This window comes from Camellia sinensis, chromosome 9 (genome assembly GCF_055761805.1).
Source record: "Camellia sinensis isolate YWXY chromosome 9, ASM5576180v1, whole genome shotgun sequence".
In the NCBI taxonomy this organism is placed as follows: Eukaryota; Viridiplantae; Streptophyta; class Magnoliopsida; order Ericales; family Theaceae; genus Camellia; species Camellia sinensis.
The window spans coordinates 196,984,936-197,004,113 of record NC_138969.1 but is presented as its reverse complement, the minus strand read 5'-3'; the positions used below and the strand labels follow the sequence as shown (position 1 = coordinate 197,004,113).

General features: G+C 31.7%; 1 protein-coding gene across 1 annotated transcript; it reads left to right on the top strand.

Moving 5' to 3' along the window:
- Positions 1-11,262: 11,262 nt before the first annotated feature.
- On the top strand, positions 11,263-17,746 carry LOC114270806 (heterogeneous nuclear ribonucleoprotein 1). Its single transcript, XM_028212403.2, has 5 exons — positions 11,263-11,602; positions 11,718-11,846; positions 12,109-12,331; positions 13,991-15,176; positions 17,173-17,746. The coding sequence occupies exons 3-5, from the start codon at positions 12,110-12,112 to the stop codon at positions 17,184-17,186; spliced, it is 1,422 nt and encodes a 473-aa protein (XP_028068204.1). The 5' UTR covers positions 11,263-11,602; positions 11,718-11,846; position 12,109; the 3' UTR covers positions 17,187-17,746.
- Positions 17,747-19,178: the final 1,432 nt, after the last annotated feature.

Sequence of the window (19,178 nt, the reverse complement as noted above, 5' to 3'; positions counted from 1 at the left end):
GTCTTCTTCACCTAAGACCGAGCTACACCAGCCCTTATCTCGGTCCATTGCGCGGCCCAGTTCCCAAAGAAGACTCTTCCTAGCTCAGCTCAATTTGTTTACAAATTACCCTCTCAATTGCCCCTTAATTCCATCTGCGTAGCATGATTGGGATTATTTTTCCTCCAGCCAAGCTAAGAACGCCCCCACTTTGCCGAGTTAAAAAGTTTGTTCGGTCTCACAACTCGTTCAGTCCCAACAAGTCTTGTCAGTTGCTCAATATGTCTTTCCACTAATCTGGCATGTCTGATACGACGTTATCCCAAGGACAGGTGGCGTGCCCCCATTAGCTCCGTTCTCCTATTACAGCCGTCATACCAAAAATTTGAATAGCCTTACTTTTTTGCCTTGAACGTATATATTATTCGAGTTTGTAATCGTACGGCGAGTCGTTCTTTCTGTGTCTCGCCGAGTAGACTAACTCGGTTTGTACTAACCCTGCCAACCTGCTTTGGCCGAGATAACCATCTCGGTCCAGGAAAAAATTTGTTGGTCAAACCTGCCAACCTGCTTTGGTCGAGGTAACCATCATCCCAACCAAAGAGTTTAAAAATTTGTTGATCAAACCTGCCAACCTGCTTTGGCCGAGATAACTATCATCCCGGTTAAAGAGTTCAAAAGTTTGTTAGTCAAACCTGCCAACCTGCTTTGACCGAGGTAACCATCATCCCAGCCAAAGAGTTCCAAAAATTTTGTTGGTCATACCTGCCAACCTGCTTTGGCCGAGGTAACCATCATCCCGGCCAAAGAGTTCAAAAATTTGTTGGTCATACCTGCCAACCTACTTTGGCCGAGGTAACCATCATCCCGGCCAAAGAGTTCAAAAAATTTTGTTGGTTATACCTGCTAACTTCTTGCAGCCTAGATCCTCATCTCGGCTTAGGAGAGCTAAATGTTGGTTATTCTTGCCAACCTTCTTCAGCGCAGATCCTTATCTCGGCTTGAAGAAGAGCTAAATGCTTGGCCATTCCTGCCAAACTTCTTGATTGCCCTCCAGTCGGCCCTCCAGTCGGGCAAAGACTTGTTGGTCAAACCTGCCAACTTCCTGCAACCTAGATCATTATCTCGGCTTAGGAGAAGTGTTGGTTTTTCCAGCCAACCTCTTCAGCCCAGATCCTAATCCTAGCTGAAGAGAGCTTAAAGTTGGTTATTCCGGCCAACTCTAAGTGAAGTGTTTGGTTTTTCCAGCCAAACGTCCTGCAGCCTGGATCCTTATCCTCGGCTTAGGAGAAGTGTTGGTTTTTCCAGCCAACCTCTTTAGCCCAGATCCTAATCCTAGCTAAAGAGAGCTCAAAGTTGGGTATTTTGGCCAACTCTGAGCGAAGTGTTTGGTTTTTCCAGCCAAACGTCCTACAGCCTGGATCCTTATCCTCGGCTTAGGAGAAGTGTTGGTTTTTCCAGCGAACCTCTTCTGTTGCCCCCCAGTCGGGCAAAGACTTTTCAGAAAGAGTTGGTCAAACCTGCCAACCCACTTTGCCTCTAGTTGGGCAAAGATTTTTGCGCGGTCGGTCCTACTTGTCAACCGTGTTATCTTTTGCCAAAGGTGTTTTGTCCGACATCGCTGTTGTGTCAGACTCTGCCTTGGTGCACGCCCCATCTTCCTCTACCCTGATGTGTTAGTGCACTCTCTCCATCAAGGCTTCCATAGTAAGGGGTAGTGTCATTGTCATTGAATCCCTCAACTCAGTTCACGATATTCTGCTTTAGTCAATTTTACACCATCAAATAGATACTGCTCGTCTTCTATATCATCTCTGAGCTCCTTCAGTTTCTTCAAATATTCTTGCCTTGAAACTTTCCTCATAGCTCCAATGCCATCTTCCTCCAAAGCATTAGATCTCTAAACAGCTTATTCTTCCTCTCTGTGTGTTAATTTTGGCTCAGCTAGCTTCCTTGTTGCTGCTGCATCCCGCTCTTTGATCACGCAATTGTTCTTCCTCCGACTCAGAACCATTATCATCATCATGAGAAATCCATCTTTTAACTCGTCTTTCTTCTTCACTGCTCTTCTTTTTCTTTAAATCTCCCTTCTCTGTCTTCGTCTTTTTCGACTTTCTCTGCTTCAAATCCTCCACATCTGTCTCTGACTCCTTTTTTCTTCCCTTTGCCTTTTATCTGGCTCTTTATAGACTCTATGTCAGTTGTCATTCTTCTTATTTCTTTGTCTTGTTTCCTTACGCGATCTTCGAGAACCTGAGGATCCATCTTCTGCCTCTGTCTATCAGGGCTTTGAGAGCCAACCTCTTCTGGCGCCATGGGTGGGATAGAAGGTAAACCTTCGCGCCTTTCACCCCATTCCGGTATTTGCCCATCAATAGCAGATTGTGGCAAGTCTTCATTGTGCGCTATTGCTTTCAACTAGAGAGGAAAACTTGATCAAGAGGTTTTTTTCTTTGTGAAATTCCCACAGACGGCGCCAATTGTACGAGCAAGAAATATTCTTCTCGTATAATCCTATTGACCAAGTTTGCGCTCCTCCAAATGTCCTCGCTTTACTCCCTGAAAACACAAACGTGAGCTAGCCGGCGGGTGTGTGCCGGATACCTCTCTGATGCCTAAGTCAGCAAAATAGACAAATAGATAAAAAGCTCTGTGTATTCGAGAATCAAAGTTGTGTTACCTCTCCATAGGTGATGTTATGAGCTTTTATAGGTTCCGCATGGCATAATCCTAGTAGGACTCTTATTCCTCCATGTAGAGTCCTCCTAAGAATCACACTCCTGAAAGATAATGGGGGTGTTTGGCAAGAAAAAAAATAGCCTAGTTTAGGCTAAAATTCACAAAAAGACAAAATAGGCTAAAATAGCTAATAAGACAAAATATCACATCAAACCCATAATCATTTCACTTTTTCTCTCACAAACATCACATCCAATCACAAAAAAATCCAATCATCTTCCCAAACACAAAAATTTTAGCCTACTAAAATAGTCAAAAACTAAAATAGCCTACTAAAATAGCAACTTCCCAAACGAAGCCAATGCTTATCCTTCAACACCCCCCTCATTGCTTAAATCAAGTGAGATGGTTTTACCCCGGTTGGATGGCCGTACGATCGAGCTAACCGAGCTCAGATCTTCCCTTCAGTGCCTGTACCCTGGTTATGCATACTCCAACCGGGCTGTTAACTTAAGACCGAGCTAACCAAGCTTGGTGCTCCAATGCACAATGCCAAGCTAGCTTGGCTCTCGTTCAGTTGTACCTCGGTAGTCTGTTGAAACCGAGCTAATCTATGCCCTGCTACGACCGTGCCAACCAAAGCGAGGTCCACCGTGTGAAGCCATTATACCTTGGCTTCAAACACTATGACCGAGCTAACTCCACTCCGACCGTGGTAACTGTCATTCCATTTGGACCGCGCTACTACAACAATTCACTTGCCAAGCTCTTTTCTACCGTGGCCCATCGAACGACCCATTACTCAGCTCGGCCCAATTTACTTATAAATTACCCTCTCAAGCGCGATTTTTGAATTTTTTTTTTGAAATTTAGCCTAACTGGTCGTCACACCGGATGTCCTACTGGACGTCCCACCAGTCGTCCAGCCGGTTGACCAGAACAGAGGAATTTTTTTTTTTTTTTGACATATGTTAATTTTTATATATTCGAAAAAAATATATTCTGAATTTTTAAAAAAAAATTATGTACTTTAATAGAATTTTGAGTTGTATGTTTGGTTATGAGTTGTAAGTTTTTGTATCAAATATCATATGTCACATCAAAAATTCTCTACTCAATTCAAAACTCTTTCACTAAACAAATTTTTCATACTCAAATCATAATTTCAAAACTCACAAATTTAAAATACATTTCATACTCTCAAATCATATTTAGAAAGTTCTATCAAACGCAACCTAGTCTTTCCATCATCTCACTATTTCAAATTTGAATGAAATATGAAACATGAAGGTTAAAATATATTTAAGTGAAAGTTGGAGAGTGAAAAGTGTGACTTTTTTTTTTTTTTGGTTTAATACCCTTAAAATATGCTCACTTGGCCATAAAATGAGCACTTTGTATCCATTTTTTTAACGGTGAGTAATAGAAAAACTACGTTGCAACAATATTTGAAATATGATAACTTAATTATTACAATTAGAAAATAAATTCAAATGAAAATTGAAAGTTGAAAAGTGTAATTTATGTTCTTTTTTTTCATTTTATATAAAGTTATGAGATAAAAAATAATTTAAATAAATTCAAAATCGTCCATTATTCTGAAGTTTAGAAAGCAACGCTTCCACTTATAAATTATTAACTATCAACATAAAATAAAGAGTTAATTACACTTTACCCTTCTACTATCAAGGAATATCACATTATCACCTTAATTTTTTAGATTCATTAACTATAAAAAAATTGCTTCATTTTCAAACCCTCTAGAAAGGGAGAGAGAGAGAGGGGGGGGGGGTTGTATGGATTTTTAAAAAAAATAAAATAATTAAAGGGTCTAAATAAGCGATGTAAAAAATAAAAAATAAAATAATATTTAATAACAATTGAAAAAGATAAAGCATAATTAACCCTAAAATAAACTAGACCAAATAGGCCAATGTCTGACTGTCCGACATTTTTACAGTTTCACTTCAGCTACGAACATGGAAATAATTGGCAAATGTGGTACTAAATTTGCAAATCCATTCAGATTCAAGTAACATGGGTTTGACAGAGCACAACTTCTGATTCATCCCTTGCCTCCACACAAAGCAACCATGTTGTGGGTTTACAAGCAAAACAAAATAAAATTAAATTAAATGGAGCATATCAAAGGGGATTTTATATTATTTTAAATGAGTACAGACTAATTAATTTAGTCATTAATATATTGGCTACTACTGCTTTACTGATTCTTATCTTCTTCATGTTGATCTGTTGTTGCAAGTAAACATTAATGGTGGATAAACAATATATGTAGAACATAAGTGAACCATAATGATTTTATATGTTGTATTATTGTTGATTCTTATATCTATACATTATTGATTTTTATATTTATATATTTGTAACTTGTAACATTATCTTTGCTGAGAATGTTTGAGCAAACTTTCTTTTCCATAAATTAGCAAAATGAAAAAAACATGAGATTTCTTTTTTTGGGAGTTGTTTTTTTATTTTTTGACTTCTTTTCATTTTTTACTAATTTTTTGTTTTTAATGTGAGTCTCACTATTTTCATGTGTAGTAGTAAGAAACTAGTTTATGTATAGTATTATTTTTTTTCCCCCCTTTTTTAGTCGATGGGGAAGGAGAGTAAGGAAAGGAGATTTCAAGACTCGAACTCAAAAGTTGAGTCGGGTTGACACTTTAGGATCTGATTTTTGACTTGAATGTAACTGCTTCCATTAAAAATGATAATTATTCTAATCTTGAGATAAATTAAAAATATATGTAATAAACTTTAGTTTCATGAGAAATAATAAACTTTAGTTTCAAGAGAAATTTTCTACTCGTCTTGGTTGTATTGTAGTATTAAACAACGGGGGGAAAAAAATGATAATTAAGGTATTTATCACAATGAGGTTGACACTTCAACAACTATATAGAAATGCACATTATGATTTTATGGCATGATCAGTTACCAACATACAATGAGCTCTTCTTTGCATTAATTTGAACTCAAATAGATAGTGATAGCATGTGGGGTTATTAGAAAATGAAAGAAGAAAGAAAAGGAAATATCATCATAGCTTGGCAATTAGTTGAAGATAGAAAGCTCTTCTTTGCATTAATTTGAACCACCAATTACATTCACATAACATAAATAAGTTATGTCAATTCCAGGATAGATGTAATTTCTCGTGGATCCACTTGAAATAATCTTAATACCTTAAAAGGAAAATCTTACAATAAAATCGATTTCATATAATTATTTATGAGCTTCATATTCCTGGATACATGTCACTAAATTTGACTTATCATGTAATCGTGTACTCACTTAATAGTAAGGAAACATATGATTATCTTTTCTAAAAAACAAGAAGAAAATGATCTAATGTACTAACACACCAATTATTGTTGAACTCACACACCAAATATTGTTGTCGTATAACCAAACTTATTAAATATTTTCTCGAAATTAAGAGTCTTTACCACTTTGAATCATCTAATTGGTGCATGCAATGTTATTTTTTGGTACTCTATTTTAATTAATTTATTTTTATTTTATATATATACATATTTTTTTTTTTTTTTGGCAATAAGAAAGATAGCTTGTGACAAGAATTTTAAGGTAACCTCAAGGTAGAGTTACTCAACCTAACTTAAAAATAAACCATGAATTATGTTGGCCCTCCCTTCCTACTTAATATTATTTAGTCCTCTCCTTATCTCCAAAGAGAAGTTAATTTTGGTTTAACTATCTTTATCTTCATGTTATTGCTAGGTTGGTAGACTAATCTTTTTCATTACTTCTATGGATAAACAACACAACTTATAAGTTGCGCTATTTTTTTAATTTTGTTTTTAATTTTTTTTTTTTTAAACTTTTGAGTCAAAATGTTATATTTTAGGTTTGTGTAAGTTAGACAATCTTAAAAGATTTATAAAGGAAAAATATAATAGTTTTCTGTTAAAAAAAGTTCATATTGGGCAAAAATAAGCCAATTTATATATATATATATATTTATTTAAAATATTTATCTTATTTTTTAGTGAATTTTTTAAAAAATAATACCATTTTTTTTTTAACTTTTTAAGTTTGTATATGATCCAAAAATTTTAAAAATTCAAGAAAAAGGTGATAAAAAATGAGTCAGGTAAATGTGATAATTCTACCTACTAAAATAATCATGTTTGAGAAAAGTACCATGTCTAAAATGTTTCAAGATACCCAATAATTACTCTATTTATAAGGTCAAATTGTACCAGCCTCTTATGCCTCTTATGAAATTGAAATGTGTTTATTACAAAAGACACCCTTTATTTAATAAAATCACACTAACTTTTCCTATTAAAATGGATTTGATAATCAGCTTAATATAAAATTTTGATTTACTAAATTGCCCTTGCTCTTAAAACAATCATATTGTAAATCATTACTTCAATTTATTTTTTAATAAATATTACAACTATTAATACTCAAAGGGTCATAAATATACCTTTTGAGGTTTGCTTAAAATATGAATTATCTTATGTGATTTAAAAAATTACAAATACCCCTTTATCATAACGTTTTATTTAACATAATTAACTAAAAAACTAAAATTTCTAATTGCTCTTTTTATATAATGATTAAATTACTTGAATTATTTGATTAAAATAAATTTCTAACATTATTAAAACCGGTTAATTGACTTAATGATTTATTGACAAAATAGGTTATTTATTATAAAATTAGAAATTTCAAAGGGTGAGATATAATTTTTAAACTTATTGGAGGCAAATCGTATTTTACATAAATCTCAAGAGGTGTATTTATAATTTGCTTATACTCAAAATATAATATAATATATAATCTTTTTCCATTCTCTTTCTACAAACTCTTCACAAAAAAAACTTTGCTTGTAAACGACTCTCTACTAATAAGGGGAAATGTGTGATGAGAATCTAACCTTAAAGGATGATGTGTAATATTCATGAAGCATAAGGTCCGTTGTAATAAAGTAATTAGTCAAAGTAGATAAATATAACTTATGATACTTTTTAAGGTTCAAAAGAGCACTATCATGCCAAAATTCAAGTTGCCATCTACAACTTTGATCTGTTGTTCATATTATGACATGTCAACTCATGGAAATTATTATTTAATAATTTTATATCCATTTTATTGACATGTTATAAAGTTAAGTATATAAATTGATTTTGAATGACATAAATAAAAATTGTGGCACAAACCGGTGACCATATTGAAGTAAGTGCACCTACCAAATTTTTTTTATTTTATTATCGAGGTACACTTATCCATGGTCCAACTTAAATCATCTATTTTTTTCACCATCTTGAGAGAATGTAATTTAACAAATTTCTAATTTTTGAGGTAATTGAGCATAAATTTATTACCCTTGGGCAAAATCATATAAATATCATATTGAAATAACAACAGCTTTAAACACACTACATGAAACAAAATTCTTACACACTTTAATAAATCACTCCACATAAAACAACATAATTCCACAATTTAACAAATCTAACCAGCATTATTCCACAATTTAACTAATCTAACCAAGTAATCCAAATTAATGGGTAGATTCCTCGATCAATCCACTTTTAAATGCTTTAATTTTTTTTTTACCTCTATAATAAAGTAACAATTGAGACAAAAAAAATGTTTAAGACCACTAATTTAAGAGCTTTAGGAGAGCTCTAATTGGTAGGATCTACCTCTTGATGTGATGTTTTTCCTTTTTTTTTTTTTTTTTTTTTTTCTGCTAGCTCATTAGAGCTGGCAGTAGTGTTGCTGATTTATTGGTCTGTATCACCACTGTTGAAACAAATTTACTTGTGAATATAAAAAATAGGATGGAGTATTTGCCAATATGGAAATTAGTGAATTTCATTCAAATTTCACATTAGTCCTCCATTTTCTAATTGTAGTAATCCAATTCTCAAATTTTAACTCTTGTTTCAATTTAGTCCTCTAATCATTAACCGTGATAAAAATTGACTGAAAGTGCACACATGATTTGCACATGAAAAAGCTTCAAGACTATTAAAGAAAAAAATTATGGAAAAATGAAATTCAGACATCAAACTCTAAATCGTATATCTAATATCTATAGTGAATATATCATAAATTAACATTTATGAATTCGAAGTTACACTATTCACATATTTTCACTCAAATTTCATTTTGATCATTTATAATTTCACTTTCATTCAAATTTTAAACGATGAGATAATAGCAAGATTATATCAAGACTCAGGATAGAGACTAACATCATCTCCAATAATACATTCAAATTTGGTGATGCCAATTTGATTGGAAGGTTTAGAACACCTAAAAATAAGCATTCCATTCAAAATTTCAAATTTACTAGTATTTATTTTTACTTTAATCTTTTTTATCATCCAACAAAGCTCCCTAAAAAATGAGCCCCATTTAATAAATAAATAAAAAATAATGATTTAAAGGTTCATCTCATAAGCCATATGTCAGATTTAACGATCAGAAATCCCAAATGCCAAAAGATTTTGAAATTTTTTTTTATAGAATATTTAACACTTTTTAAATTTGATTGCATCATGTGTCACCTAACATTTAACACCACCCTTGGCTTTGTTTGGAAAGTTAAGTTTGGGGCAATTTTTTTTTTTATTTACTATTTTAGTTATGAAAAATAAAATAGATTTTTTAACTTAATAAGATAAAATATCACATCCAATGTATAATTATTATATTATTTCTCTCACAAAAAAATCAAAAAAGTCAAAAGTCATTCCCAAACGAAACTTTTAACTCGAAACTAAAATAACTAAAAAAGTAAAAAAGGCAACTCATTTCTCAAACGAACGCCTTAGATGCTTTAAACATTTAGTTAGACATCATTTATTAACTATACATTTTAGTTAAAAAATTAAAAAATTATTATAAATTGTTACATCACTCTCTCTTTTTATTGTTCTGTATATTTTTTTTATAAAAATTTATTAAAATAATATATTTTCAAACGAAGAAATATTACGTTCAAAAAACAAGCGACCGAAATAAAATTCAAATGAAAGTGGCAGTGGAAGAGTGAATAATATAATTTATTAGGGTAAATTACATTGATATCCCTTGAGATTTATATTTATTATAATTTTTTTTTTACCTTTTGAAAATTACATCTCCCCCTAAGGTTTAAAGTTTCATTACAGATTTCTCCTTTCAACAATTTAATTTTTTTAAATACTAATTTTGCCCTTATTGGGTAAATTACATTGACACACATCATATTTTAAAAATTATAATTCCCTCCCCAAGGTTTAAAGTAGCATTATCAATTTTCCCCTCGGTTAGTATTAGTTGGAAAAAAAAATTCATTAAAAAAATTTTAATTGGAAAAAAAATTAAATGAAAAAAAAATTTGTTAGTAAAATTTTTATTTAAAAACCAACGTAAACTCATTTTTTGAATTTACATTTTTTTCTCAAATTTATAAACTGAGACAACCATTTATAAATTAAAAAATTATCAAATAAGTTTTTATGACAGTTTTTAAAATTTTTGTAAATATAAATTGAAAACTGAAAACGAAATAGCTACCAAACATGCTTCAGATGGTAAAAATATCATAAAATTAACAAATAATTAAATAAGTTACCAATGTAAGAAATGACTTATAAAAAGATTCTTAGGTTATGCATGGTTTGATTTTTAGAAATTTTTTTTAAAAAAATTAAAAATTAATTTGGTTAAGAAATAAAAAATAAAAAATAATTATCATTTAAGGGTAAAAAATAATCATTTTAACTTTTGGATAGGTTATATACGTACGTATAACTGTTTCAATTTAATTGGTAAAAAATTATTTATAACCACTCGCAAAGATAAAAATTATATAAAAATGATAATTATTTTTTATTTTTTATTTCTTAACCAAATTAATTTTTAATTTTTAAAAAATATTTCTAAAAATCAAACCATACATAGCCTAAGAATCTTTGATGAGTTATTTCTTACGTTGGTAACTTATTTAATTATTTATTAATTTTACGACATTTTTATCATCTAAAGCCTGTTTGGTAACTATTTCGTTTTCAGTTTTCAATTTATATTTACAAAAATTTTAAAAATTGTCATAAAAACTTGTTTGATAATTTTTTTGTTTATAAATGGTTGTCTCCGTTTGTAAATTTGAGAAAAAAACATAAATTCAAAAAATGAGCTTACATTAATTTTTAAACAGAAATTTAAAAATTTTATTAACAAAATTTTTTTTCAATTAATTTTTTTTCAAAGAATTTTTTTTCCAACTAATACTAGCCGAGAGGGGCAATTGGTAATGCTACTTTAAACCTTAAAGAGGGGATTATAATTTCTAAAATGTGAGAGGTGTCAATGTAATTTACCTAGTGATGGCAAAATTGGTATTAAAAAAAATTAAATTGCTGAGGGGAGAATCTGTAATGAAATTTTAAACCTCAGGGGAGATGTAATTTCCAAAAGTTGAGGAAAAAATTGTAATAAATATAAATCTCAGGGGTGTCAGTGTAATTTATCCAATTTATTAAAATAAAAATTTACCAAAAAAGAATGGTAAAAAAATTTGTTAATTTTAAATCAAAGTTTAAAACTGGGAAGTCACCATCATCTTCCATCGTCTCCCCTTCTATGTTTCTTACACGAGAGGATAGCCAAACCTCTCTCTCTCTCTCTCTATATATATATATAAACGTATATACCTCATATATATATATATATATATACATATATTATTACCCATTTCAGATGTAAATTCATCACCTCACACCTCTCTCTCTCTCTCTCTCCACTTGATAAAAACTATAGGGTGATTGAAAAACGGTAGATTGGAAGAACAAAGGAAGAGAGAGGAAAAGGGAGGGCCTTTCGCCCTCTTTTTGTTATGCCTCCTCTCAGATCTTAGATTCTCTCTTTCTCTCATCTGGGTCTTCTTCAATTGGTAATTTTTGCTATCTTTACATGCCACACAATTCTGGGTTGTTGTTGATCTTTCCCTTTTTTTTTTCCTTCCCAATTTCAAGCTAAATTTAAATTCTTTCCTTTGCTTTGCTCAGGAATTCTCGATCCTTTGCTGATCGATTATTGATCTGTGAAAGATCGGATGCTTTTCTATTGATTCCAAGAATACCCATTTCCTCAGTCATCTTACAAGTCTCCAATTTTCTACTAGATTCTTTGCTAAGGTATGCTTGTCCTTGTTTAATCTACATTATGATGTTTTATGTTGGATATGATTGGTTTTTATGTTTTCATAGAAATCTAAGAAGTGGGAATTGAATCACATATGTTGATGTTTTCCAGTCAATTACATGTTGCTCTTTAGATCTGGTTTTATAGTTTTATACTTGGTTTTGTGTTGATGATGGATTGATTGATCTTTGTAAAGTTTGAATTTGTGGATATGAATTTGTTTTTGAATTCAATTGGTGGGATTATTGGTTGCAGGATGGAAATGGAGCCTGGAAAGTTATTCATTGGTGGGATTTCTTGGGACACGAACGAAGACCGTCTGAGAGAGTATTTCCAAACTTTTGGTGAGGTAGTTGAAGCTGTGATAATGAAGGATCGGAACACAGGGCGTGCTCGTGGTTTCGGTTTTGTTGTCTTTGCTGATCCCTCTGTTGCAGAAAGAGTTGTTAGGGAAAAGCATATCATAGATGGTAGAACTGTAAGTTGTGCATTTGAATTAAAGTTTTGTTTGTCATTACAGATTTTTCTTACTGATATTTCAATGGGTAATTTTGCTTACATTATGAATTGAAGTATATCATCTCATAACAACTATACTTTTCTGATTGAATCTTGATGTAGTATCAGAACTAAGTTGAAAATTATGACGGGATGTAGTTTGTCATAGAATTTATTTTGTAATGAAGCGAAACCCAATTAATTTCGATTTATGATATGTTTGAGGTGCATTTATTAGGTAGACATGTAAGTTATGCATTTGATTAAATTTTTGTTTGGCATTAAACTTTGCTCAATATATATTTCAATCATTATTTTGCTTATATTGTGAATTGAATTGAAGTATATAGCATCTCAAAACTTAGTCAAGCAAGTATACCGTTTTGATTGAATCTTAAATGTGTATCGGAATTAAGCAGAAAATTATTCCTGGATGTAGTTTTTCAGAGAATTGATTCATTCTCCATTTACTTGTACTAAAGTGAAACCCAATTCATTTCAATTTACGGTGCATTTATTAAGAGGGTGTTTGGAATGATCAAAATAAATATACTTTTTGACTTTTTACGAAAAGATGTGCAAAAAAGTAGAGATATGATGTGACCCGAAAAAGATTAAAAAAGTGCACTTTTGTAGGGGATGCCAAATTGTGTCTAAAGTTTTGTTTGGCATTACAGATTTTGCTTAATATATTTCAATGGGTAATTTTGCTTACATTATGAATTGAAGTATAGCATCTCCAAAACCTAGTTTAGCAATTATACTGTTCTGATTGAATCTTGATGTGCATCAGAATTGAGCGGAAAATTATGACTTGTAATGATGCGAAATCCCTTTCATTTCAATTACAATTTGTTTGACTGCGTTTATTGTAGATAGCTTAGGCATGGGACTTAATTAACTACTTGTCATAATTGAGCTAGAACAACTTAACTATGATGTAAATCATATTGTCTAGAGGAAAGCATATCTTTAGAGATCAAATGCATTTTGAGTGTTTTACCAACAATCACTTAGACAAGCAATTTTAAGTGCACTGAGCATAGGCCAAAAATCAACAAAACATAAACATTAAGAAGATTTCTTGTGTGATAGAAAATGTGGGAAAGCAATATTGCAGAGGAAAAGAATAGTGCCATACTGCCATATGCTATGGCTGGGGTTTGCTTGGAAATCAACTGTTTTGGAATGAAATTTTTGGAAAGAGTGAAAAGAACACAACTTACAAATGACTATAAGTGGGGTAGTGCGTATGGTGTAAATATTTTCACTAGGAATTTGCCATTGGAAAAAGAAAGGGAGGAAAGCATTAGAGACACTAAATAAATTTTAGTGAAAAGAGAGTATTATATATATATATGTAATGTAGCTTGTGCTTGTCTGATATGGTTTTCATAGGGTGTGCTTCAGATTATCTGCTTCAGGAATTTAAGATATGAAAATCTTGATAGCTCCAGAAGGAAAAACCAGAAGATCCAATACTTACTTGTGAATTTAGTTTTTTAAGAATTGCTCATTAACATTAATTATAAAAGTAAGCGCTGCTTCAAATATAAGACCTTTTTTTTCTTTCCTTTAATGGTTATTTTAACTTACACTCAATAGAATTTGTTTCTCAATTTCTGACTTTTGTTCTCAGGTTGAAGCCAAGAAAGCTGTTCCTAGGGATGATCAACATATGCTAAGCAGAAACAACAGCAGCCTTCAGGGTTCACCAAGTCCTGCCCGAACCAAAAAGATATTCGTTGGAGGTTTAGCATCGACAGTCACTGAGAGTGACTTTAAAGAGTACTTTGATCAATTTGGTACAATCACGGATGTTGTGGTAATGTATGACCACAACACCCAAAGGCCTAGAGGTTTTGGGTTTATCACTTATGATTCAGAGGATGCGGTGGAGAAAGTGTTGCTCAAAACTTTTCACGAACTCAATGGTAAAATGGTTGAGGTTAAGCGAGCTGTCCCCAAGGAACTATCGCCAGGGCCAACTCGGAACATGTTAGGTGGATACAACAACTATGGCCTGAGTAGAGTTAATAGTTTACTTAATGCCTACACTCAGGGGTATAATCCAAGCTCAGTTGGAGGGTATGGAGGTAGATTCAGTCCGGTGACAGTTGGACGGAGTGGATATCCTACATTTGGTCCTTCCGGGTATGGGATGGGACTAAATTTTGAACCGGGATTGAGTCCAAGCTATGGTGGAAATGGTAATTTCAGTTCTAACATTGGCTATGGGCGTGGATTGAACCCTTTCTACAATGGGAGTCCAAACAGGTATAACAACAATCCCGTTGGGTATGGTTGGGGTAGCGGTGGAAGTGGTTCTGTTTTAAATTCGACAAGTCGGAACATGTGGGGGAATGGGAGTCTCAATTATGCTTCGAATTCTGCTAACTCTAATAATTCATTTATGGGCTCGGGAAGTGGAAATACTGGATTGGTTGGTGCTTTTGGAAGTATCGGAGAAATTTGGGGTTCCAACATTTCTGGTCAAGGTGGACCCACAGATTCGACTTTTAATAGTGGCAACGTAAGTTATGGAAACATGGACAATAGTTTTGGGTTGGGAGTGGGCGGGTATGGAAGAAACAGTGGAAATACTGCTGCACCGACACCATCATATGGAAGTGACAGTCTTGATGAACCATTTGGGAATATCTATGGAGGTGATTCATTTTATGGGAATTCTACTTGGCGGTCATCATCTCCAGAGTTAGAAGGCTCTTTTGGATATGGGTTTGGGAAAGTGGCTTCAGATGTTACAGCCAAAAACTCTGCCGGATATGTTGGTGATTATTCTGTTACCAATAGAGCTAATAGAGGTTACACTTTTCTCCTTATCTCTCATATTCACTTCTTTCTCTATCCGTTAGATCGCTTATTCTTCTTCTTTTTCCTCTACATGCGAAGACTCATCGTAGCTAATTTGGTGCCATAAACTTGGGCTTGTTTTTGCGCATTGATTGTCAGTCTAGTTTCCTTACTTTAGACACATAACTTATAGTTACCCTAAGATCATCTGATGGAAATCATGTGTATTTCAACACCAACATTATGTATAGCCTATTAGTTTGGTTTGGTGAGTGAACCGGTTTGGGACCATCCCTTAGAATACGTGACCATACCATCCAAAAGTAGGACTTTTAGGTTGTGTTTGGATCTTGGATTTGAGAAAGTATTTGGGGAGCGAAAGCGAATGAAAAGGAGAGGGAAAAGTGAAAGAAATAGAATATAGATTTTTGTCACTTTTTTCCATTCCATTTTTCTTTCCCTCCACAATTCTTCTTAAATCCAAAATCCAAACACTACCTTTTTTATGTAGTACAAGAATTTAAAGTCGATGCATACACCACTCGTATAGTTTCACTGGGAAATCTAAACCCAACCTTATTATTGATCAATAAGAAAAAAAAGGAAATGGAAAATGGTAGATATTTGGGTAATATGGTTAGAATATTGTACTTTTTTTATTTATTAACGTAGTGTTTATGTATGGATCTATACTCTTCTTAGAGATGCAAGTTCAAGCCACCTGATAAATAAGTCATTGATGAATGCTGGATGTTGGATGCAATACCGTTTGTATGAACTTCAAAATGGATGCCATTATCTGCATTCAATAACCTTAAAATCCCATGCAAGTTTCCCTTGAGTTGCCCAAAATGTCTGTCGCATTTGCACCTAAATAATTTCTTGTAAAATAAATGCTCAGAACTTATTGCCAATCAATTTAAGTTATAGTCCTTGCTTCCATGATTCCAATCTATTTATTTCCAATGCAATCACTTGTGCTACTACCCCCTGAAAGTGGATGAAATAGGATTAAGTTGCCTTTGAAATGCTCAAAGGCTGAGTTTGTTTAGATTGAACGTGATATAAAAAAAATAAAAATAAAAATAAATAAAAAATAAACAACAACATGAACTTTTCCCTAATTTGTTTAGAGTGCAAGTAGTGGAATTTACAAGAAAGTTTAATCTTCACATATTAGCGGGGTAACTAAAATTGTAGTTTTACAAAAACACAATAAAATTTAGCCGTGTTTGGTGTGGAGTTCTAATCATGACTCCACATTCATATTTGAGTGTGGTGTTTGATAAAACTTTTAAAAATTAATTCCACACTCACTTTTGAAGACCCGTTCCAAGCGGAGTTTTGAATTTTGAAATTTGGCCTACCTGGTCGTCCTCTCGGACGTCTGGCCGGTTGAACGGAACAGTGCTATTTTTTTTTTTTTTTTTTTTTTTGGGGGGGGGAGGGGGCAATTGGCACCTGTTATTTTTTATGTTTTAAATAAAAAAAAATTTCGGATTTTTTAAAATTTTTTTTTGAGTTTTGAATAGAATTTTGAGTTGTGTATTTGGTTATGAGTTGTAAGTTTTTGAAACAAATATCATATATCACATCAAAAATTCCAAACTCAATTCAAAACTCTTTTCAAAACTCATAACCAAATAAATTTTTCACACTCAAATCATAATTCCAAAGCTCATAAACTTAAAATACAACTCTATTCTCAAATCGTAATTCTAAAACTCTACCAAACGCTACCTAAATTTGTCTATGCAAGGGTTTATCTATAGTTCAAATTTCAAATCTCTCGTAACTTCTTGCAAAATTTTCATCCTAATCAAATGATTGCAAGAAAGTTTGTTTCCTTTCAATTTCATTTCTTTCTCTTTCATTTTTCACCATTTTTTCTTTCTAATTAAACAGAGTCAAAGGGCTACATATATGCTATTAGAAAAACTAATCATTATTTTCATTTCCAATTTTGTGTTATGATAATCATGTGTTCTTTGATATCTGTTCCTCCAGGAATTGCTGCCTAGGAAGATTATTATATTGATGTCTGAAGGTTATTATTATAGGCGAAGAACATCTGGTGAACCATATGGACTGTGAATGAAGCTTATTTTCCTCAGCCAGTTTGTTCAGTTTGATAGTACATTTGATTAGAGTGCTAATTGGATCACCTGTTTTCATAGAACTCATCACAGAGGACAGTTACAAGGAAGGTTTTCATGTAAGGTTTGAGCTTGAGTTTTTTCAATATAGGATTTCTTTCTTCAGAAAATTGAGATGTAAAATCTGATCGCGGGACATAAACATAACTGTATCATGCATCTCCAGAGATACATAAAACACAGAGGTTTTCTCTCCTTTTTTCCTTTTCATTTTCTTTTTTTTTTTTTTTTTTCTTCTTTCACTCTTTGTGCGGTAATGTTGGGCGAAGTTTGTTAGTTCTCTTGTCAAGTATGTTGTTTTTAATTTCTTCCCCTTTCTGGGTATTGTTGTTAGCAGATTGTATGGAATCATTGGCTGATTTGCTAGTTTGAAATGGATGCTCATGTTGGGGTCCCCTAATAATAAATTGTTTAATATTGATTCATTTTCTACTGGCACATTCTTTCCAGCAGACTTTAGCTTTGTTTCTCTAAGGCTGTATTTGGCGGGAAGATTTAAGAAGAGATTTAAAAAGAAAAAGAGAAAATGTAGGTGAAATGAAAATAAAATATACTTACATTTTACATAATTTTATACATTTTTTTCTTTTCTATTTTCAAATCCCTTCTCAAATCCAAACACAGCATAAGATTTTTGTTTCTTTCTTCATTTATTTATTTGATTCTTTTGGTTCCCATGATTTATAGACTTGTAAAGCTGAAATTTTTTGATCCATATTTTGGTTGAGTTTGATATTTACAAGACTTTGTTTGGATCTTAAATTTGTGGGGAAAAAAATGAAAAAGGAAAAGGAGAAATGAAGTAGAAAGTAGATTTCTTTTTTTTCTTTTTTCTTTTTTCTTTCTCTCTGCAAATGCAATATCTAATGTTGTTTTTTGTCTTGAATTTCTGAAGGAAAAGAAAATTTACGTAAATCGTTTAATGCCTGTGTTTGAATTTCAGATATGTGAATAAAAAAATAGAAATAAAAGAACTTAATTTTAACTCTTTCACTTTATTTATATACTTTTTTTTTTTAATACCTTTGTCGTACTTTTATTTATGAATTTATTAGTGACTTCAGCATCATAATGTTATGATTTTTTTAATCATCAAAGGTTTTCTTTAGGGGTGGTTAAAAAAATTAGTTTATTAAATAAAAAGGATAAATTACAAATATATTTTTTAAAATTTGTTTAAAATATAGATTATAGCTTACAATATAAATTATTCTGTGATTACAAAAATTACAAATATTTTTTTATTAGAATTATTTATTTAACAAAATAAATAAAATTATCAACTATTCTCTCATAGTATAATAAAATTACCAAAATTGTTAATTAAAATATATTTATGACATCATTAAAAATTATAAATTGACTAATGATTTATTAATAAAAAAATCATTTGTTATGTGATTAGAAATTTAAAAGGTCCGGATGTAATTTCTCAAACCACAAGAAATAATTCGTACTTTAAACAAATTTTAGAAGAGAGTATTTGTAATTTATCCTAACTAAAAACAAGCTAACAAAGTAATTGATGTTAAAAAATGATTGTTTGTTTGTTATATTTTAATTTCTTTAAAAAAAATTAATGATTTTTTTGAATGGTAAAAATTGGCTTTTTGCAATAAATGAGAATGTCCAAATAATTTAATAATCTTTTCTTCTTTGTTTTTTAAATTTATAGAAAAATAGATTTTCTTAACCAATAAATTGATTTTTAAGAAGATGTCAAAGTAAGAATGGAATAAATTTCTATCTATTTGAAGTTCAAGTGAGTTGAAGGGTTATTCTACAAAAATTCAACCCCTCAAATGGATATATAGTAACGCTGTATTTGGCTGAGAGATTTGGAAAGGAAAAAGGAAA

Excerpts from the sequence above, each read along its gene's own strand:
- LOC114270806 (XM_028212403.2), top strand. The coding sequence starts at position 12,110 with ATGGAAATGGAGCCTGGAAAGTTATTCATTGGTGGGATTTCTTGGGAC. Across the intron at positions 12,332-13,990 it reads ATATCATAGATGGTAGAACT|GTTGAAGCCAAGAAAGCTGT; the intron begins GTAAGTTGTGCA and ends TTTTGTTCTCAG.